At 41.3% G+C, this 24186-nt stretch overlaps 1 protein-coding gene across 1 annotated transcript in view; it reads right to left on the reverse strand.

Annotated features, from left to right (window-relative positions):
• LOC106602713 (tetraspanin-5) overlaps window positions 1-24186 on the reverse strand; it is a 42065-nt gene that overhangs the window by 15458 nt on the left and 2421 nt on the right. Inside the window, exons 2-4 of the mRNA XM_014195513.2 lie at window positions 21039-21089; window positions 19760-19906; window positions 12466-12636 (exon numbers count right to left, since the gene is read on the reverse strand). Coding sequence (XP_014050988.1) covers window positions 12466-12636; window positions 19760-19906; window positions 21039-21089 — 369 coding nt within the window. The remainder of the gene's footprint in view (window positions 1-12465; window positions 12637-19759; window positions 19907-21038; window positions 21090-24186) is intronic.

Below are 24186 nucleotides of genomic sequence, written 5' to 3' on the forward strand. Positions count from 1 at the left end.
AAAAACCTACACTCGATCCCTCCGATGTCAACAACTACAGACCAGTATCCCTTCTTTCTTTTCTCTCCAAAACTCTTGAACGTGCCGTCCTTGGCCAGCTCTCTTGCTATCTCTCTCAGAATGACCTTCTTGATCCTAATCAGTCAGGTTTCAAGACTGGGCATTCAACTGAGACTGCTCTTCTCTGTGTCACGGAGGCTCTCCGCACTGCTAAAGCTAACTCTCTCTCCTCTGCTCTCATCCTTCTAGACCTATCTGCTGCCTTTGATACTGTGAACCATCAGATCCTCCTCTCCACCCTCTCCGAGCTGGGCATCTCCGGCGCGGCCCACGCTTGGATTGCGTCCTACCTGACAGGTCGCTCCTACCAGGTGGCGTGGCGAGAGCACCACGTGCTCTCACCACTGGTGTCCCCCAGGGCTCTGTTCTAGGCCCTCTCCTATTCTCGCTATACACCAAGTCACTTGGCTCTGTCATATCCTCACATGGTCTCTCCTATCATTGCTATGCAGACGACACACAATTAATCTTCTCCTTTCCCCCTTCTGATAACCAGGCGGCGAATCGCATCTCTGCATGTCTGTCAGACATATCAGTATGGATGACGGATCACCAGCTCAAGCTGAACCTCGGCAAGACGGAGCTGCTCTTCCTTCTGGGGAAGGACTGCCCGTTCCATGATCTCGCCATCACGGTTGACAACTCCCTTGTGTCCTCCTCCCAGAGTGCTAAGAACCTTGGCGTGATCCTGGACAACACCCTGTCGTTCTCCACTAACATCAAGGCGGTGACCCGATCCTGTAGGTTCATGCTCTACAACATTCGTAGAGTACGACCCTGCCTCACACAGGAAGCGGCGCAGGTCCTAATCCAGGCACTTGTCATCTCCCGTCTGGATTAGTGCAACTCGCTGTTGGCTGGGCTCCCTGCCTGTGCCATTAAACCCCTACAACTCATCTAGAACGCCGCAGCCCGTCTGGTGTTCAACCTTCCCAAGTTCTCTCACGTCACCCCGCACCTCCGCTCTCTCCACTGGCTTCCAGTTGAAGCTCGCATCCGCTACAAGACCATGGTGATTGCCTACGGAGCTGTGAAGGGAACGGCACCTCCATACCTTCAGGCTCTGATCAGGCCCTACACCCAAACAAGGGCACTGCGTTCATCCACCTCTGGCCTGCTGGCCCCCCTACCTCTGAGGAAGCACAGTTCCCGCACAGCCCAGTCAAAACTGTTAGCTACTCTGGCACCCCAATGGTGGAACAAGCTCCCTCACGACGCCAGGACAGCGGAGTCAATCACCACCTTCCGGAGACACCTGAAACCCCACCTCTTTAAGGAATACCTAGGATAGGATAAAGTAATCCTTCTAACCCCCCCCCTTAAAAGATTTAGATGCACTATTGTAAAGTGGTTGTTCCACTGGATATCATAAGGTGAATGCACCAATTTGTAAGTCGCTCTGGATAAGAGCGTCTGCTAAATGACTTAAATGTAATGTAAATGTAATACTTGTACCCCCTGTATATAGCCTCATTATTGTTATGTCATTTTCTTGTATTACTTTTTGACTTTATTATATTTTGGACTTTAGCTTTATTTAGGAAATGTTTTCTTACCTCTATTTCTTGAGCTGCATTGTTGGTAAAGGGTTTGTAAGTAAGCATTTCACAATAAGGTACATGTTGTATTTGGTGCGTGTGACAAATACAATTTGATTTGATTTGAATGTAGGCCCACAGTCAGCGGCGGCTCACCCATTAGGGCATTAGTGGCCGTGCCCCACTTGTGATTGGTCCACAAAAAAGAAAAAACCTTGTAATAAAGTTACACTATTTTTATTTTAAAATATATATATATAATTCATGGATTGTGTTTTAAATGCTCATAAAAGTGTGGTAAATGTTCAAAACAAGCTGTTGAGCTACTCTGCCCCTCAGTGACTGCCAGCAGTAGCAGCTTCGCCTCTGTGGGCGCATAGGCCATGCGAACATTGCTTGGATTGTTTTGCCAGCTATTTGCTATGAGGGTGAACTACCCCTCATAATTACAAAGCACTGGGTGTATCACAAAGCATGATCAATTGAATTAGCCAGCTACTGTAATTTTGAGAAACATTGAGAAATATTTTTATGTTTTTTGTCAAATTAACCGGTTATCTACCTTTAAAAATCAGCTAGCTAGCACCCATGCCAATTTCAAGTCTTTCTAGATTAATATGAAAGTTAACTGGCTAGCTAATCATGCTTTGTTACATTATGTTAGCTATCTATCCCCAGTTACATAATGTGTTTTCACTTATTGCATCTGCATGCTTGTTGCGTTCTCCCTGGTGCACTTGTTTGTTCGTGAGCTGGCTGCTTGTTCTAAATAGCATAATCTAATCTGTTCAAAACAGCGTCAGCATGTGCAGCAGTGGTCATTCGGTTTTTGACATGCAAAAGTGAAATAGGTGTATTTATACTGTTGTTCAAATGCACAGATTGCTTCATACAGTATATTTTCTAAGAAACTAACGGTAGTTAAAAACTTGGCATCATGTTTCTGTCATGCTCCTTTGATGACAACTCCAACCACCTCGCGTCACGGACATTCAGCCAATCAGCGGCCACCGCTGCCCACGCTTTGCTTTAACAAATGCCCTCCCGATTGATACAAATCATCATGATATCATTCTGCCTACTTTGCAGTGAACATTTAATTGGGAAGGTTTATTGGGGTCTGAATTGTGCATCGCAAAGATTCAACCAAGACTTCGGACCAAACTTTTGTTGCCTTAGTTAACTTTTACTGACAGATATAATAAGTTGAAAGGACATAAAGCCATTTTTTCATCAAATAATTGTTAAAATTCAAACAAATTTTGCTATTTCATTTTTAAGACCCCTTGAAGTAACAAAAAAAATTAAAAATTAACATTTGTATTTGGCTTACTGCTTACTTACTGCTATTAGCCCATACAAACTGTAACAATGTGCGGTGAGAGTCGGGAAGCAAGTTCAGGGAGTGAGTATTTTAATAAATAAACACAACATAATACAAAATAAGAAACAAAGACAACGCACAGACATAACACAGAAACAGAAACAATAACACCTGTGGAAGGAACCAAAGGGAGTGACATATATAGGGAAGGTAATCAGGGAAGTGATGGAGTCCAGGTGAGTGATGACTTGCAGGTGCGCGGAACGATGGTGACAGGTGTGCACCATTAAGAGCTGCCTGGTGAACAAGAGGGCGGAGAGGGAGCACACGTGACAGTACCCCCTCCCCGACACGAGGCTACAGCCGCAGGACGCCGACCAAAATTACAATCCCCGGGATCAGGAGCGGACCAGTCACCTCTGCTGAGTTGCGGGAAACCTGTCAGTCTGGCTGAGACGCCTAGAGCACCGGAGAGAGCATACGTGACGGTAGACCCTCCCCGGCACGTTCGGCTCCAGCCTCAGGACGCCAACCCAAGGGACGATCCTGGGGATCAGGAGCGGACCAGTCAACCCTGCTGATGCGCGGGAACCTGTCGCCGGCTGGGACGCGCGAACCTGACAGACCAGCTGAGGCAGGGGAGCCTGGCAATCCGGCTGAAGCACAAGAGCCTGACGAGCCGGTGGAAGCAGGGGAGCCTGGCGATCCGGTGAAGGCTTGAAAGTCTGACGAGCTGGCTGAGGCATGAGAGCCTGACGAGCTGGGAAGCCTGGCGATCTGGCTGAGACATGAAAGCCTGTAACGGCCCCCGGACCCGTCATCATTCCACCTGACCCAAAAATAAAACACTCCCTGATGCTTACCTTAGGTGAGGGGTTATTCTTGAACGATGTGCGCTGAGAGTCGGGAAGCAAGTTCAGGGAGTGAGTGTTTTAATAAATAAACACAACATAATACAAAATAAGAAACACGGACAACATACAGACATGACACAGAAACAGAAACAATAATGCCTGGGGAAGGAACCAAAGGGAGTTACATATATAGGGAAGGTAATCAGGGAAGTGATGGAGTCCAGGTGAGTGATGACGCACAGGTGCGCGTAATGATGGTGACAGGTGTGCACCATCACAAGCTGCCTGGTGACCTAGAGGCCGGAGAAGGAGCACACGTGACACAAACGCATTCAATAACAGATTCCCTAAATGGAACAACAGATAGTGTCCCCCAAAACAATCACAAGGAAGTTTGTTCTGTGTCTGTCCTGTATTTGAGAGATAAAAAAAATCCTAATCTTTCTTATACTACATTTGTACATGTATTTACCCCTTATTTCTGTCACTAAACAGAAATGTCCCTTTTTCAGGACACTGTCTTTCAAAGATAATTCGTAAAAATCCAAATAACTTCACAGATCTTCATTGTAAAGGGTTTAAACACCGTTTCCAATACTTGTTCAATGAACCATAAACAATTAATGAACATGCACCTGTGGAACAGTCGTTAAGACACTAACAGCTTACAACGGTAGGCAATTAAGGTCACAGTTATGAAAACTTAGGACACTAAAGAGGCCTTTCTACTGACTCTGAAAAACACCAAAACTAAGATGCCCAGGCTCCCTGCTCATCTGTGTGAACGTGCCTTATGCATGCTGCAAGGAGGCATGAGGACTGCAGATGTGGCCTGGGCAATAAATCGCAATGTCCGTACTGTGAGACGCCTAAGACAGCGCTACAGGGAGACTCACCAGACATCACCGGCAACAACGTCGCCTATGGGCACAAACCCACCGTTGCTGGACCAGACAGGGCTGGCAAAAAGTGCTCTTCACTGACGAGTCGCGGTTTTGTCTCACCAGGTGTGATGGTCGGATTCACGTTTATCATCGAAGGAATGAGCGTTAAACCGAGGCCTGTACTCTGGAGCGGGATCGATTTGGAGGTGGAGGGTTCGTCATGGTCTGGGGCGGTGTGCCACAGTATCATCGGACTGAGCTTGTTGTCATTGCAGGCAATCTCAACGCTGTGCTTTACAGGGAAGACATCCTCCTCCCTCATGTGGTGCACTTCCTGCAGGCTCATCCTGACATGACCCTCCAGCATGACAATGCCACCAGCCATACTGCTCGTTCTGTGTGTGATTTCCTGCAAGACAGGAATGTCAGTGTTCTGCCTTGGCCAGCGAAGAGCCCGGATCTCAATCCCATTGAGCACGTCTGGGACCTATTGGATCGAAGGGTGAGGGCTAGGGCCATTCCCCCCAGAAATGTCCGGGAACTTGTTCCAGAGTGCTCATGACCTCAGACTGGGGTGAAGGTTCACCTTCCAACAGGACAACGACCCTAAGCACACAGCCAAGACAACAAAGGAATGGCTCGGGGACAAGTCTCTGAATGTCCTTGAGTGGCCCAGCCAGAGCCCGGACTTGAACCCAATCGAACATCTCCGGAGAAGCCTGAAAATAGCTGTGGAGCGACACTCCCCATCCAACCTGACAGAGCTTGAGAGGATCTGCGGAGAAGAATGGGAGAAACTCCCCAAATACAGGTGTGCCACGCTTGTCGCGTCATACCCAAGAAGACTCGAGGCTGTAATCGCTGCCAAAGATGCTTCAACAAAGTACTGAGTGAAGGGTCTGAATACTTACAGTTGAAGTCGAAAGTTTACATACACCCAAGCCAAATACATTTAAACTCAGTTTTTCACAATTCCTGACATTTAATCCTAGTAAAAATTCCCTGTTTTAGTGGTCAGTTAGGATCACCACTTTATTTTAAGAATGTGAAATGTCAGAATAATAGTAGAGAGAATGATTTATTTCAGCTTTTACTTCTTTCATCACATTCCCAGTGGGTCAGAAGTTTACATAGACTCAATTAGTATTTGGTAGCATTGCCTTTAAATTGTTTAACCTGTTGTGGTATAGGGGGCAGTATTTTCACGGCCGGATAAAAAAGGTACCCGATTTAATCTGGTTACTACTCCTGCCCAGAAACTAGAATATGCATATAATTATAGAAAACACTCAAAAGTTTCTAAAACTGTTTGAATGGTGTCTGTGAGTATAACAGAACTCATACGGCAGGCCAAAACCTGAGAAGATTCCATGCAGGAAGTGCCCTGTCTGACAATTTGTTGTCCTTCTGTTGCATCTCTATCGAAAATACAGCATCTGTGCTGTAACGTGACACTTTCTAAGGCTTACATTGGCTCTCTAAAGCCGCCAGAAAGTGGAATGGGGTGTCTGCTGTCTCAGGGCTAAGTACAGCAGCTCTGTTTGTGAGTGGTCAGCCTGGGGACAGTGAGACTGAGATGAGCGTTCACGAGACTTCTCAATTTTTTTATTTCAGCCTTTGAATGAATACAACGTTGCCCGGTTGGAATATTATCGCTATTTTACGAGAAAAGTAGCATAAAAATGTATTTTAACCTGTTAGGGCTAGGGGGCAGTATTGACACGGCTGGATAAAAAACGTACCCGATTTAATCTGGTTACGACTCCTGCCCAGTAACTAGAATATGCATATAATTATTGGCTTTGGATAGAAAACACCCTAAAGTTTCTAAAACTGTTTGAATGGTGTCTGTGAGTATAACAGAACTCATATGGCAGGCCAAATCCTGAGAAGATTCCATGCAGGAAGTGGCCTGTCTGACAATTTCTTGCCCTTCTTGATTATCTCTATCCATTACAGAGGATCTCTGCTGTTACGTGACACTTCCTACGGCTCCCATGGGCTCTCAGAAGGCGGCAAAAAGCTGAATCGTGGCTTTGCAGGCTCTGGTTGAAAAAAAGTAGCGCGTTTGGGTAGTGGCTGGTCACAGTACTGTGAGACTCAGGCTCATGCCCGCGTCGACAGAATGCTTTGTTTTCTTTTGTCTGTTTACCTAAACGCAGATTCCCGGTCGGAATATTATCGCTTTTTTACGAGAAAAATTGCATAAAAATTGATTTTAAACAGCGGTTGACATGCTTCGAAGTACGGTAATGGAATATTTAGAATTTTTTTGTCACGAATTGCGCCATGCTCGTGACCCTTATTTACACTTCGGATAGTGTCTTGAACGCACAAACAAAACGCCGCTATTTGGATATAACGATGGATTATTTTGGACCAAACCAACATTTGTTATTGAAGTAGCAGTCCTGAGAGTGCATTCTGACGAAGAACATCAAAGGTAATCAAACTTTTGTAATAGTAAATCGGAGTTTGGTCAGGGCTAAACTTGGTGGGTGTCTAAATAGCTAGCCGTGATGGCTGGGCTATGTACTCAGAATATTGCAAAATGTGCTTTCACCGAAAATCTATTTTAAAATCGGACACCTCGATTGCACAAAGGAGTTCTGTATCTATAATTCTTAAAATAATTGTTCTGTATTTTGTCAACGTTTATCGTGAGTAATTTAGTAAATTCACCGGAAGTGAATGCTAGTTCTGAACATTACATTTACATTTTAGTCATTTAGCAGACGCTCTTATCCAGAGCGACTTACAGTAGTGAATGCATACATTTCATTTCATGCATTTATTTTAATTTTTTTGTACTGGCCCCCCGTGGGAATCGAACCCACAACCCTGGCGTTGCACACACCATGCTGGCGTTGCAAACACCATGTTCTAGCAACTGAGCCACAGGGAAGCATCACATGCTAATTTAAAAAGCTGTTTTTTGATATAAATATGAACTTGATTGAACAAAACATGCATGTATTGTATAACATAATGTCCTAGGAGGGTCATCTGATGAAGATCATCAAAGGTTAGTGCTGCATTTAGCTGTGGTTTGGGTTTATGTGACATATATGCTTGCTTGGAAAATGGCTGTGTGATTATTTGTGTCTATGTACTCTCCTAACATAATCTAATGTTTTGCTTTCGCTGTAAAGCCTTTTGGAAATCGGACAACGTGGTTCGATTCAGGAGAAGTGTATCTATAAAATGGTGTAAAATAGTCCTATGTTTGAGAACTTTGAATTATGACATTTTGTGGTTTTAAATTTGGCGCTCTGATTTGTCACTGGCTGTTGAATAGTGTGGGACAATTTCGTCCCACCTCCCCTAGAGAGGTTAACTTGGGTCAAACCTATCGGGTAGCCTTCCACAAGCTTCCCACAATATGTTGGGTGAATTTTGGCCCATTCCTCCTGACAGAGCTGGTGTAATTGAGTCAGGTTTGTAGGCCTCCTTGCTCGCACACGACTTTTCATTTCTGGCCACAAATTTTCTATGGGATTGAGGTCAGGGCTTTGTGATGGCCACTCCAAAACCTTGACTTTGTTGTCCTTAAGCCATTTTGCCACAACTTTTGAAGTACGATTGGGGTCATTGCCCATTTGGAAGACCTATTTATGACCAAGCTTTAACTTCCTGACTGATGTCAGAGATGTTGCTTCAATATAATCACATCATTTTCCTCCCTCATGATGCCATCTATTTTGTGAAGTGCACCAGTCCCTCCTGCAGCAAAGCACCCCCACAACATGATGCTGCCACCCCCGTGCTTCACGGTTGGGAAGGTGTTCTTCGGCTTGCAAGCATCCCCCTTTTTCCTCCAAACATAACAATGGTCATTATGGCCAAACAGTTCTATTTTTGTTTCATCATACCAGAGGACATTTCTCCAAAAAGTACTATCTTTGTCCCCATGTGCAGTTGCAAATCGTAGTCTGGCTTTTTTATGCCGGTTTTGGAGCAGTGGCTTCTTCCTTGCTGAGCGGCCTCTCAGGTTATGTCGATATTGGACTCGTTTTACTGTGGATATAAATACTTTTGTACCTGTTTCCTCCAGCATCTTCACACGGTCCTTTGCTGTTGTTCTGGGATTGATTTCTACTTTTTTCACCAAAGTACGTTCATCTCTAGGAGACAGAACGCGTCTCCTTCCTGAGCAGTATGACGGCTGTGTGGTCCCATGGTGTTTATACTTGCGTACTCTTGTTTGTACAGATGAACTTGGTAGTCCAGATGAACGTGGTAGTCTTCCCTGTGGCTCAGTTGGTAGAGCATGGTGTTTGCAACTCCAGCATGGTGTGTGCAACACCAGGGTTGTGGTTTCGATTCCCACGGGGGGCCAGTACAAAGAAATATAAAATTAAAATTAAAATTGAAATGTATGCATTCACTACTGTAAGTCGCTCAGGATAAGAGCGTCTGCTAAATGACTAAAATGTAAATGTACCTTCAGACATTTGGAAATTGCTCCCAAGGATGAACCAGACTTGTGGAGGTCTACAATTTGTTTCTGAGGTCTTAGCTGAGGCACTGAGTGTGAAGGTAGGCCTTGAAATAAATCCACAGGTACACCTCCAATTGACTCAAATGATGTCAATTAGCCTATCAGAAGCTTCTAAAGCCTTGACATAATTTTCTGGAATTTTCCAAGCTGTTTAACCTGTTATGGCTAGGGGGCAGTATTTTCACGGCTGGATAAAAAACGTACCCGATTTAATCTGGTTACTACTCCTGCCCAGTAACTAGAATATGCATATAATTATTGGCTTTGGATAGAAAACACTCCAAAGTTTCTAAAACTGTTTGGATGGTGTCTGTGAGTATAACAGAACTCAAATGGCAGGTCAAAATCTGAGAGATTCCTTTACAGGAAGTGGCCTGTCTGACCATTTATTGTCTTTCTTTGACATCTCATTCCATTACAAAGGATCTCTGCGGTAACGTGACACTTCCCACGGCTCCAAAAGGCTCTCAGAGCCCGGGAAAAACCTGAATGTCGTCATTCCAGCCCCAGGCTGAAACACATTATCGCCTTTCTCAAGTGGCCGATCAAGGGACAGTGGGCTTAGGCGCGTGCACTGGCCGCCCCCGTCTTTGTGTTTTTTCCTCTGTTTACCGAAAAGGAGATTCCCGGTCGGAATATTATCGCTTTTTTATGAGATAAATTGCATAAAAATGTATTTTAAACAGCGGTTGACATGCTTCGAAGTACGGTAATGGAATATTTAGAATTTTTTTGTCACGAAATGCGGCATGCGCACGACCCTGATTTACCATTTCGGATAGTTTCTGGAACGCACGAACAAAACGCAGCTATTCGGATATAACGATGGATTATTTTGGACCAAACCAACATTTGTTATTGAAGTAGCAGTCCTGGGAGTGCATTCTGACGAAGACAACAAAAGGTAATCAAACTTTTGTAATAGTAAATCTGATTTTGGTGAAGGCTAAACTTGCCGGGTGTCTAAATAGCTAGCCCGTGATGGCTGGGCTATGTACTTAGAATATTGCAAAATGTGCTTTCACCAAAAAGCTATTTTAAAATCGGACATATCGAGTGCATAGAGGAGTTCTGTATCTATAATTCTTAAAATAATTGTTATGCTTTTTGTGAACGTTTATCGTGAGTAATTTAGTAAATTGTTAGTAAATTCTCCGGAAGTTTGCGGGGGGTATGCTAGTTCTGAATCGGACAGTGTGGTTAGATAAAGGAGAGTCTTGTCTTTAAAATGCTGTGAAATAGTCATATGTTTGAAAAATTGAAGTTTTTGTATTTTTGAGGAATTTGTAATTCGCGCCACGCCTATCATTGGATATTGGAGCAGGTGTTCCGCTAGTGGAACGTCTAGATGTAAGAGGTTAACCTGTTAGGGCTAGGGGGCAGCATTTGCACGTCTGGATAAAAAAAATGTACCCGATTTAATCTGGTTACTAATCCTACCCAGTAACTAGAATATGCATATACTTATTATATATGGATAGAAAACACTCTAAAGTTTCTAAAACTGTTTGAATGGTGTCTGTGAGTATAACAGAACTCATTTGGCAGGCAAAACCCTGAGACATTTTCTGACAGGAAGTGGATACCTGATGTGTTGTATTACCTTTAAACCTATCCCATTGAAAAACACAGGGGCTGAGGAATATTTTGGCACTTCCTATTGCTTCCACTAGATGTCACCAGCCTTTACAAAGTGTTTTGAGTCTTCTGGAGGGAGATCTGACCGAACAAGAGCCATGGAACGATGATGTCCCATTAGACACCTGGTGCGCGAGTTCATGTTGGGTACCCTCGTTCCAATACGTTATAAAAGAGTATGCATTCGTCCACCTTGAATATTATTCATGTTCTGGTTAAAAAAGGCCCTAATGATTTATGCTATACAACGTTTGACATGTTTGAACGAACGGAAATATATTTTTTCCCCTCGTTCATGACGAGAAGTCCGGCTGGCTTAGATCATGTGCTAACAAGACGGAGATTTTTGGACATAAATGATGAGCTTTTTTGAACAAAACTACATTCGTTATGGACCTGTGATACCTGGAAATGACATCTGATGAAGAGAATCAAAGGTAATGGATTATTTACATAGTATTTTCGATTTTAGATCTCTCTTTTCTGGGCGCAGTGCTCAGATTATTGCAAAGTGTGATTTCCCAGTAAGGTTATTTTTAAATCTGGCAAGTTGATTGCGTTCAAGAGATGTAAATCTATAATTCTTTAAATGACAATATAATATTTTACCAATGTTTTCTAATTTTAATTATTTAATTTGTGACGCTGACTTGACTGCCGGTTATTGGAGGGAAACGATTTCCTCAACATCAATGCCATAGTAAAACGCTGTTTTTGGATATAAATATGAACTTGATAGAACTAAAAATGCATGCATTGTCTAACATAATGTCCTAGGAGTGTCATCTGATGGAGATTGTAAAAGGTTAGTGCATCATTTTAGCTGGTTTTATGGTTTTGGTGAACCTGTCTTTGAATTGACAAAACATTACACACAACTCTTGTAAATGTACTGTCCTAACATACTCTAAATTTATGCTTTCGCCGTAAAACCTTTTTGAAATCGTAAAACGTGGTTAGATTAAGGAGATGTTTATCTTTCAAAGGGTGTAAAATAGTTGTATGTTTGAAAAATTTGAATTTTGACATTTATTTGGATTCAAATTTGCCGCTCTTGAAATGCACCTGCTGTTGATGGAGTGCACCACGGGTGGCACGCTAGCGTCCCACCTAGCCCATAGAGGTTAAAGGCACAGTCAACTTAGTGTATGTAAACTTCTGACCCACTGGAATTGTGATACAGTGAATTATAAGTGAAATAATCTTTCTGTAAACAATTGTTGGAAAAATTATTTGTGTCATGCAGAAAGTAGTCCTCACCGACTTGCCAAAACTATAGTTTGTTAATAAGAAATTTGTGGAGTGGTTGAAAAACGAGTTTTATTGACACCAACCTAAGTGTATGTAAACTTCCGACTTCAACTGTATGAAAATGTGATATTTCAGTATTACATTTTTTATACATTTGCTAAAATATATAAAAAATGGGTTTTTTTTATTTGTCATTATGGGTTAGTGTGTAGATTGATGAGAGAATTATTATTATTTTTTAATCCATTTTAGAATAAGGCTGTAACGTGACAAAATGTGGAAAAGTAAAGGGTTCTGAACACTTTCCAAAGGCACTGTACCTGCGTATAGCCCCCAATACACCACTGGGTGCACCAGTAAATTATTAATCTTATCACACAGAAAGACAGTTGTGAAAAAAAATAACTGCTCTTACATATTCTTGGGTGAAATCTATGAGATTCTGTAGGTCAATGTCATCCCGGTATGCCCGGATGTTGTTGTTGATGAAGAAGTTGAGCTGGTCCTTTATCCAGTCCTTGAAGACGAAGGCCAAGACTCCAGCTGTCAGCTCCAGGAAGAAGATGATCCCCAGGAACACAGAGAACTGGAACAGAGTGACATTGGCCAACATTTAATATGGGATACCCAGCAAGAAAAATTGGTTCAAATCACTTAATGATCAGGTTGTATACTGGTTGCGATAGGACCTTTTGTAAATGTATTTTTATTATTTTCAATTTCTTTTAAATTGTGTCCCATCTCCCCTCTTCGGAGTACAAAAATAACTTTAAATTTTTTTTGTTACATGTACATTCTACACACGTTTTACATAAATGGCACTTTTTTCACAGTAGTTACATAGCAAGAATATAGTTATTTGATATACATTATATCTGGATAGATAATACTTAAACACATTCCGTATACATTATATATATATCGTGTTTTCTAGAGGTCGACCGATTAATCGGAATGGGCGATTAATTAGGGCCGATTTCAAGTTTTCATAACAATCGGAAATCGGTATTTTTGGACGCCGATTTGGCCGATTTAAAAAAACATTATTTTTTTTTAGACCTTTATTTAACTAGGCAAGTCAGTTAAGAACACATTCTCATTTTCAATGACGGCCTAGGAACGGTGGGTTAACTGCCTTGTTCAGGAGCAGAACAACAGATTTTTACCTTGTCAGCTCAGGGATTCAATCTTGCAACCTTATGGTTAACTAGTCCAACGCTCTAACCACCTGCTTTACATTGCACTCCACGAGGTTACGCGAATGCAGTAAGAAGCTAAGGTAAGTTGCTGGCTAGCATTGAACTTATCTTATAAAAAACAATCAGTCAATCATAATCACTAGTTAACTACACATGGTTGATGATATTACTAGTTTATCTAGCCTGTCCTGCGTTGTATATAATCGCTTAGGTACACGTTGCTCCAACCATAAACATCAATGCCTTTCTTAAAATCGTTGCGAACTGTGAAGACTATTTCTTCCTAACAAAGACAGCCGACATCGCCAAACGGGGATGATTTAACAAAAGTGCATTTGCGAAAAAAGCACAATCGTTGCACAACTGTACCTAACCATAAACATCAATGCCTTTCTTAAAATCAATACACAGAAGTATATATTTTTAAACCTGCATATTTAGCTAAATGAAATCCAGGTTAGCAGGCAATATTAACCAGGTGAAATTGTGTCATTTTGCGTTCATTGCACGCAGTCAGGGTATATGCAACACTTTGGGTAATTTGTCAGAATTTTACGTAATTATGACATAACACTGAAGGTTGTGCAATGTAACAGGAATAACGTTATGTTTTCGAGATGATAGTTTCCGGATTCGACCATATTAATGACATAAGGCTCGTGTTTCTGTGTGTTATTATGTTATAATTAAGTCTATGATTTGATAGAGCAGTCTGACTGAGCGGTGGTAGGCAGCAGCAGGCTCGTAAGCATTCATTCAAAATAGCACTTTCGTGCGTTTTGCCAGCAGCCCTTCGCAATGCATTGCACTGTTTATGACTTCAAGCCTTTCAACTCCCAAGATGAGGCTGGTGTAACCGATGTGCAATGGCTAGCTAGTTAGCCGGGTGCACGCTAATAGCATTTCAAACGTCACTCGCTCTGAGACTTGGAGTAGTTTTTTCCCTTCCTGTACATGGGTAACGCTGCTTCGAGGGTGGCTGTTGTCGATGTGTTCCTGGTTCGAGCCCAGGTAGGAGCGAGGAGAGGGACGGAAGCTATACTGTTACACTGGAAATACTAAAGTGCCTATAAGAACATCCAATAGTCAAAGGTATATGAAATACAAATCGTATAGGTGAGAAATAGTCCTATAATTCCTATAATATAACTACAACCTAAAACATCTTACCTGGGAATATTGAAGACTCATGTTAAAAGGAACCACCAGCTTTCATATGTTCTCATGTTCTGAGCAAGGAACTTAAACGTTAGCTTTTTTACATGGCACATATTGCACTTTTACTTTCTTCTCCAACACTTTGTTTTTGCATTATTTAAATCAAATTGAACATGTTTCCTTATTTATTTGAGGCTAAATTGATTTTATTGATGTATTATATTAAGTTAAAATAAGTGTTCATTCAGTATTGTTGTAATTGTCATTATTACAAATAAATAAATAAAATAAAAAAATTGGCCGATTAATCGGCATCGGCTTTTTTGGCCCTCCAATAATCAGTATCGGCGTTGAAAAATCATAATCCGTCGACGTCTAGTGTTTTCAGTCATAACTATTATAGAATGAGCTTTTAAACCCACCCCTCAGCTACTCTCAGTCCATCCCACCTATTTCTGTAAACCACACTCTTATGATTTCCATGTGCCATATATTTTTCAACTGTGTTGTGATGTTTCACATAAATTCTGAACCTTTCAAATCACTTAGTATCTACAGATTGTAAATTAAAGATGAATATTTATAATACAAGTATTATTATATTGTTGACTGATTGCCTATGGCTTTCCAAATCTCCCAACAGTGCTAAACGTCATTATAGCAACCAGAAAAACATGTCCTTTAACTGGTTGTTATCTGACCAGATTACAAACAAAATATGATGTCTTTCCCTGACTTGTGTCATGACGTGCCCTGGGGTGAGGATCATAGCCCCCCCCCCCTCCACAGTTTTATGACTTAACAACAGGTCGTAAATTCCTGGAAGGGACTCTCTCCCCCTTTGGACATGCAGTATGGGGAGAGGGGATTTCACAGTGGAACAAAGAGTTTCTCTTTGTTCAACTCCTCGGAACAAAGAGTTTCTCTTTGTTCAACTCCTAATCCCCAAAATTGGAGGGTTAAACAAAATTTCTATTTTTGAGAATATGGGAATGGTCCGTGGGTATTTAATGAACAAAGTTGTTTCATTTGGTGATCTCATGAAGGACAGGAATCATACATAACTGTATCTCTTAATGTGTACATTTCCCGGCTGTCAGGTTTACAGCTAAATATTGTGAAACATATGTGACTAAACATGAAACTATTTGTGGAAAGATGTAATGTGATGTTAACCTTCTAAATGAGAAAATGAAGGTTTTCATACAGTTAACCAAATCAATGGCCACGCCCACGTGAGCATAGACATTACATCGGCGTCATGGACCGCCCTTTTCTCTGAAGTGTATAAAACCCAATCCTGATGAAATTCACATTAGACTACAAAACATGCAGCTGAAGCTATGTGTAAAATTGGTTAAAACTACAAGACCAGAAGCCCATACCACGCGGAGCATTGGCTACACGGCTGGAAATGGTTCAACTCTGAGACTATCGATCACTACAGAATAAGTGAGAAATTCTAGACAAACAAATTACTAGTCTGCAGCTAGAAATGACGTAAACCTAGAACGAGAATACCGACAACCGCAGAAGAACATCTATTCTAACATTCCCGAATGGTACTCTAAAGTATCTATACTAACCACCTACGACTTTGATCTTCGGGGAAACGCAACCAGAGACTTTTCTATTGACGCTCTCCAGCAGATGGACCTGGCGACCACAAAGAGAGACAGCAAGACATACACTCGTAAATATGTAAATTGCTATTTATTTTCGAATGAGCTGTCGTTCATGTAAAGTATTAGCAATTTCTATGAGTGTAGTTATCCATTCTGTTCTCCCGCTCTTTCTCAATCCCCACCCCTTTTCTTTTGTCTACCAAGCCGTCATATCGGCTTAGCTCACTAGGGACTTTTCTATTATGTTATCAATGCATTGTGTTAGTAACCAATATCTACTGTTTGTTTGTTATGTATTTCTGTGATTGATTAAGTTAGTTAGTAAATAAATAAGCTAATTTGTATATCGCTGATTCATAATTTATGCTAGAGTTCATGAAGATAACCAAGAATTTTACGACGTTTGGAATAAGACTAACGAAAGGTAAAGATTTCTAATCATTAATGAAAGACTGTACTCGATAAGATATGAAAATATCTGAAGAGTCAATTCAGGAAATACTCTATAAAAACAATTATGTGGTGCCCCGACTTCCTAGTTAATTAAAGTTTACATGATTAGTTTAATCGCGTAATAATAATTACACCTAGAGAATTGATTTGATTAAATAACTGTCTTCCCATTTAATGATATTCCAGGCACAACACTTGGTTATGACATCATGAGAAAATGATGTGATCTCTACAGCAAACCAGTTTACAGCCAGGACATGAAGTCATTATGTTTTTGCATTCCAACTTTTCCCCACTGGATAGAAGCATATCACAGTATATGAAACATGAACAAATGCTACATATTTGAAGATAAAGCAACTGAACTTAAAAAAACAGAGCTAATCAACACCGCCAACCAAATATATTATGCAAACACATTAGTAATCACTGTTGTTGTTTTCAAGCTTTCTACTATCAGCTACCCCTTCCATCACCCAGTTCAAGAGAACCCGGGGGTGTAACCAAGCCATCAGAGAGTGAATGAATCTATTCTGTACCTCTAACAATTCATTGCCAATCCATTCAACATTGCATTGACATTTTCTAAGATGTTGCCTTGATTTATAAGACTCTTAATATAAAGCTTTTTGTCATAAACCTAAACCTCCCTTTCATCTACACTCCTGGAAAAAAGGATTCCGAAAGGGTTCTTCGGCTGTCCCCATAGGATAAAGCTTTTTGGTTTCAGGTAGAAGCCTTTTGAGTTCCATGTAAAACCCTCTGTGGAAAGGGTTCTACATGGAACCCAAAAGGGTTCTACCTAGAAACAAAAAGGTTCTTCAAAGGGTTCTCCTTTGGGGACAGCCGAAAGAACCCTTTAAGGTTCTAGATAGCACCTTTTTTTCTAAGAGTGTACCATATTTATATCAAAGGCCCACCAATCCCCAGAGGGGAAAAAATTCTGGTTGTTAAACTGGTTTTCTGTTTGAGAAGTCATCATATAACCAGATTACAACCAAATTGTCTCTGTTACCCAAGGTCTCTTTCATGATGACATCAAGAAGTCATGGGAAAGAATTTGGTTGATATCTGTTCAACCATATTACGACCTGATAAAGACATCCTCTTTTCTGGTTGTTAAAAAGATGTTAACAAAACGTCCTTATACAAACTGACCTAACCATGACTTCATAAAAGACATCACAATGTAATAAAATACATCATTAAAGACATAATTGCGAGCAATAATTCACCAGTCCAAACAAAACAAAAACACACATTTGTGCCGTAAGGCTGTGTGCTATGGTTTAGTACACACATTGTAGTGGACCTACAGTTGAAGTCAGAAGTTTACATACACCCAAGCCAAATACATTTAAACTCAGTTTTTCACAATTCCTGACATTTAATCCCAGTAAAAATTCCCTGTTTTAGGTCAGTTAGGATCACCACTTTATTTTAAGAATGTGAAATGTCAGAATAATAGTAGAGAAAATTATTTATTTCAGCTTTTATTTCTTTCATCACATTCCCAGTGGGTCAGAAGTTTACATACACTCAATTAGTATTTGGTAGCATTGCCTTTAAATTGTTTAACTTGGGTCAAACCTATCAGGTAGCCTTCCACAAGCTTCCCACAATAAGTTGGGTGAATTTTTTGGCCCATTCCTCCTGACAGAGCTGGTGTAACTGAGTCAGGTTTGTAGGCCTCCTTGCTCGCACACACTTTTTCAGTTCTGCTCACACATTTTCTATGGGATTGAGGTCAGGGCTTTGTGATGGCTACTCCAATACCTTGACTTTGTTGTCCTTAAGCCATTTTGCTTGGGGTCATTGTCCATTTGGAAGACCCATTTGCGACCAAGCTTTTAACTTCCTGACCGATGTCTTGAGATGTTGCCTCAAAATATCCACATAAATTTCCCCCCTCATGATGCCATCTATTTTGTGAAGTGCACCAGTCCCTCCTGCAGCAAAGCACCCCCACAACATGATGCTGCCACCCCTGTGCTTCACGGTTGGAAAGGTGTTCTTCGGCTTGCAAGCATCCCCCTTTTTCCTCCAAACATAACGATTATTATGGCCAAAACGTTATATTTTTGTTTCATCAGACCAGAGGACATTTCTCCAAAAGGTACGATCTTTGTCCCCATGTGCAGTTGCAAACCATAGTCTGGCTTTTTTATGGCGGTATTGGAGCAGTGATTATTTCCTTGCTGAGTGGCCTTTAAGGTTATGTCGATATAGGACTCATTTTAATGTGGATATAGATACTTTTGTACCGGTTTCCTCCAGCATCTTCACAAGGTCCTTTGCTGTTGTTCTGGGATTGATTTGCACTTTTTGCACCAAGGCACGTTCATCTCTAGGAGACAGAACGCGTCTCCTTCCTGAGCAATATGACGGCTGCGTGGTCCCATGGTGTTTATACTTGCGTACTCTTGTTTGTACAGATGAACGTAGTACCTTCAGGCATTTGGAAATTGCTCCCGAGGATGAAGCAGACTTGTGGAGGTCTGCAATTTTTGGTGTTTGCAACTCCAGCATGGTGTGTGCAACACCAGGGTTGTGGTTTCGATTCCCACGGGGGGCCAGTACAAAGAAATATAAAATTAAAATTGAAATGTATGCATTCACTACTGTAAGTCGCTCAGGATAAGAGCGTCTGCTAAATGACTAAAATGTAAATGTACCTTCAGACATTTGGAAATTGCTCCCAAGGATGAACCAGACTTGTGGAGGTCTACAATTTGTTTCTGAGGTCTTAGCTGATTTCTTTTGATTTTCCCATGATGTCAAGCAAAGAGGCACTGAGTGTGAAGGTAGGCCTTGAAATAAATCCACAGGTACACCTCCAATTAACTCAAATGATGTCAATTAGCCTATCAGAAGCTTCTAAAGCCATGACATAATTTTCTGGAATTTTCCAAGCTGTTTAAAGGCACAGTCAACTTAGTGTATGTAAACTTCTAACCCACTGGAATTGTGATACAGTGAATTATAAGTGAAATAATCTTTCTGTAAACAATTGTTGGAAAAATTACTTGTGTCATGCACAAAGTAGATGTCCTAACCGACTTGCCAAAACTATAGTTTGTTAACAAGAAATTTGTGGAGTGGGTGAAAAATGAGTTTTAATGACTCTAACCTAAGTGTATGTAAACTTCCGACTTCAACTGTATAATTGCTTGGTAGGGTAGGGTTAAGTATTGACAGGGGGAAGAAAAATACTTCCAATGTTATGTCATATCAATGTAAAATATAATGGTCTCGAATAAAAAGGAGAACATACAAACTTGAGAAGGAAAGAGTTCTCCCTCAGTGCTCCGATACAGCCGGCAAAGCCAAGGATAAACATAACTCCTCCCACCACCAGGAAGAGCCAGACGGGGTCAAAGCCCCCCAGGTCTGTGATGGACGAGATGTTGGAGAGCACACCCTAGAGAGAGAGAGAGAGAGAGACAGAGAAATCACTAGATATAATTGACTCATGAAGAGTCAGTTAGTCATGTTATTTATTCATAGTCAATCATGTCAACTGTTTTATAGAGTTTGAAACATGGAGCTTGAGCAATGGAGACCTTATTGGACATACAAAAATGATTCCACTCTAGGACTTTCATGACAAAGACACGAGCATTTCGGGCTCCCGAGTGGCACAGCGGTCTAAGGCACTGCATCTCAGTGCAAGAGGCGTCACTACAGTCCCTAGTTCAAATCCAGGCTGAATCACATCCAGCCGTGACTGGGAGTCCCATAAGGCGGCGCACAATTGGCCCAGCGTCATCTGGGTTTGGTCGGGGGAGGCCGTCATTGTAAATAGGAATTTGTTCTTAACTGGCTTGCCTAGTTAAATAAATAAAAAAAACATATACATGCATGCACGCACACATCCACACCAGGATATGTACTATACGCCGCCTTCATGACAGCTTGGAAATATGAGCCAAAAGAGGAGAAAGCACAATGAAAAAATGGGTATCCCTAATAAATACAAATGAACCTGTGAATGTGTCCAATCCATTCAGGAGCCATTGTGAAGTCATGCTTCCCACTGGAAAACTCCAGTGTTTCCAGTTTTCTTTTACAGAAATGATCTCATGCAGGGCAGATGGATGTGGAACTCTCTTTAACATGGGTCAGTCTCGTCATAGATTTATAAACCTGTGATCTATTACCATGACATATGATACATCTTTATTGGTAGAACAGATATAATAAATAACACTAGGATCTCTTCTGTAACACTTAAAGCCTGCAAGCCTAATGCTTTATAACTTGTTATAAGCATGTATATGAGCCTTTATAATGTGTTATAAACAGGCTTATAATGTTGTAAGTTAATGTATGAACATTTCAACTGACTCAAATTGGCTGGTATTTAGTCTGGATCATTATTAAATAATTATAAGACATTATGCTCAAAAAGTCTTACAATGCATTATAACTGCATCATAATGCACTATACCTGCAGACACTTGCAATGTGTTTCGAATTCTCTGAGCAGTCAGCTAGCAGATCATTAGTTATCTAGAGGATACAGGACACCCAGGGATCTCAGCTGGACTCACCTTCTCGCTCCATGCCCAAAGCCCTATGCCAAGGAACGCCACTCCAAGTAACTGTGAACCACGAGAGAGAGAGAGAGAGAGAGAGAGAGAGAGAAGTATTGTAGATATGACTTATTAATATAAAACTAGAGACATCCTCTCTGGCTTATCGACTGAGTTGTGGTTGAGGAAAGTTATTTCACCATTAATCAACCATCAAGACATGAAAAATGTACACAGATATGCTGTACTGAATATTGTTGGGGTTAACATCAACCAATTATCGCTCATATGTAGGAGGATTCCTCAAATTTTTGGGCCAGGAATTTAGAACTGCCATAACTCTATGGAGTTGGACTAATATGCAAAATTGTATAACCCTGAAATAATGTAAGCACAATAGCCTCCTGCATTTCCATCAATACATACTACCAATACCCGTAAAAGCTATTGATGAGGGAGAAACTGTACAGGCATTTCATTAACTGGGTTATCATCTTGTGCTAAAGCACATGGACTGAACCACTGTTTATGTTGTCTGACACAATAGTCGTCACAGTATCCAGGACAAACCCTGAAACGTACATGGCACTAGTGTCGGAGGCTTTCTAGGGCCTCCTACACTAGGATCAATCTTTAAGCAATTTGAAAGCATAATAAAGGAAGCACAAGTTTTCTGCAGAGATCCAGTTTGCTCTTGCAGTGCTTTGATTTAAGAACAGGTAATCTGTGTGCCATGTATCTTAAATTATAACATTGTAAGTATGACATGGCCCTCAAACCTAAGCCGTACACTTGCCTGTAGCTCTTCCCTGCCCTCAAGATGGTAAAATGGTCAAATAAATAACTGCAATAAAATTATATAAGACACTTTTTTGATATGACGATGACTACAAGAGTTGGGAAAACAGCACAAACGGATGTTAGACCAGGCAAGATTAGGCCTTGACTAGTTCTGGACTAAAGAGCACTCTATGGGCCAGTTTCCATGATACAGATTAAGCCTAGTGCTGGACTAAAAACCATGTTCAAATTAAGATTGACCATTGAAAATTATTATTAGTCCAAGAGGCTTATGTTCAGGAAACTGGCTCAGAATCTCCAAATAGAAAGCGCTTTTTAGTCCAGGACTAGGCTTAATTGTGTCCAGTGAATCTGCCTATAGGTTTTATATCAATGGATCTACATCCTTACAACAGAAGTCATATATACGTGAATTAATATAGTGCACATCCATCCGTGACAATTAGATTTGCCTCACTGTGTATTATTAGAGTGCTGTAGTGTACATTTAACCTGAAGTTCACTTCATCTGTCAAGTTATGCTGAACAAGATGTGAGGATCTACCGTATATGAAAATAAATAATTAGCCCAAAATTATTATTATTCATGTTGTTTTAGAAGACAAGGATTCCATCAGTAGTCTACTGAATGTATAATCTAACCTATCAATCAGCATGGGAACATCTTACAATGGCAACAAATTGTAGGCTATGGGAAGCACTGTGTCAACAGATATCACAGACTATACCAGCGTATACTGTACGACTCAAACAATCAATCTGATGTATAATGGTTCACTTCAGAAGACATAGTCGAAACACGTTGCATGCACCATATCTGCATTTGTTTTCTGGTCTTTTTGGAGTGTATTGATGGCGAAAATTATATAATGTGTTACAACTTCAATACATTTGTATGTACAAGGATACCCTATCGATTTTGGATATAGATGTAATTCATGCCCCCTTATCCTTTAGTGCCACTCGACCTGTCACTTCAGTGAAGGCAATTTGCAATCATGAATTTAGGGGTCCCACTTTAAATTGTCCCTTAGGATAGATTTGAATAGAATAGATATATAGATATCCATTTCATAAGAAACAGAAATGTGTATACTGTATATCTGAACCTTTCCCCATATACTGTGCTGTATATACACTGTATATACACACGTTGAGAGGTGCAGTGTCAGCCATGGAGCAGCTCTTCTGGATGGAGAGCAGTTTAAGTGTAAATGCCTTGCTCAGATGCACAAATGCAGTTGATGGCACCTGCCAGTACTTGCCAGTTTACACCTAGCCCGAGGCTTGAAACAGCAACCTTCCAGCTACTGGTCCAACTCGGCAGGCACAATTAAATTATTGTAGAGATAAATATTAATATGATAATACAATATTGTTACAGTAGACTACTTAGGCTACAACTTGAGTAATTACATGTTAACATTACATTTGTAAACTCAATAAAATCCTTGACATTGTGCATGTCGCAAACATGTACGTGGAACAAGTAAACCTACCCAGACTTCAGTTACACTGTAGCGTACCTACACTCATCTGCCAGTTTATTAGGTATACCCATCTAGTACCGGGTCGTACCCCCTTTGCCTCCAGATCAGCCTGAATTCTTCGGGGCATGGATTCTACAAGTCGGAAACGTTCCACAGGGATGTTGGTCCATGCTGGACAGTAGTACACCACCGCCAGTAGCCTGTACCGTTGACACGAGGCAGGATGGGTCCATGGACTCAGGCTGCTTAGGCCAAATCCTGACTCGGCCATCAGCATGACGCAACAGGAACCATGATTCATAGGACCAGGCAATGGTTTTCCACTCCTCAATTGTCCAGTGTTGGTGATTCCGTGCCCACTGGAGCCGCTTCTTCTTGTTTTAAACTGATTGGAATGGAACCCAGTGTGGTCATCTGCTGCAATTGCCCATCTGTGACAAGGATCGAAGAGTTGTGCGTTCCGAGATGCAGTTCTGCACACCACTGCACCATTATTTGTCTGTTTGTGGCCCGGCTGTTAGCTTGGACGATCCTTGCAATTCTCCTTCGACCACTCTCATCAACATGCTGTTTTCGCCCACAAGACTGCCGCTGACTGGATGTTTTTTATTTGTCGCATCATTCTCGGTAAACCCTAGACACTGTCGTGTGCGAAAACTCCAGGAGGATGGCTGTTTCTGAGATACTGGGTCCGGCGTGCCTGGCAATGACATACCACGCTCAAAGTTGCTTTTTCTGCCCAGTCTAACGTTCAATCCAACAGTAACTGAATGCCTCGATGCCCGTCTGCCTGCTTTATATAGCAAACCACAGCCACTTGATTCACTGTCTGTAGGAGCAATCAATTTTCATGAACGGGGTGGTGTACCTAATAA

The sequence above is a fragment of the Salmo salar genome, chromosome ssa04, assembly GCF_905237065.1.
Source record: "Salmo salar chromosome ssa04, Ssal_v3.1, whole genome shotgun sequence".
Classification (NCBI taxonomy): Eukaryota; Metazoa; Chordata; class Actinopteri; order Salmoniformes; family Salmonidae; genus Salmo; species Salmo salar.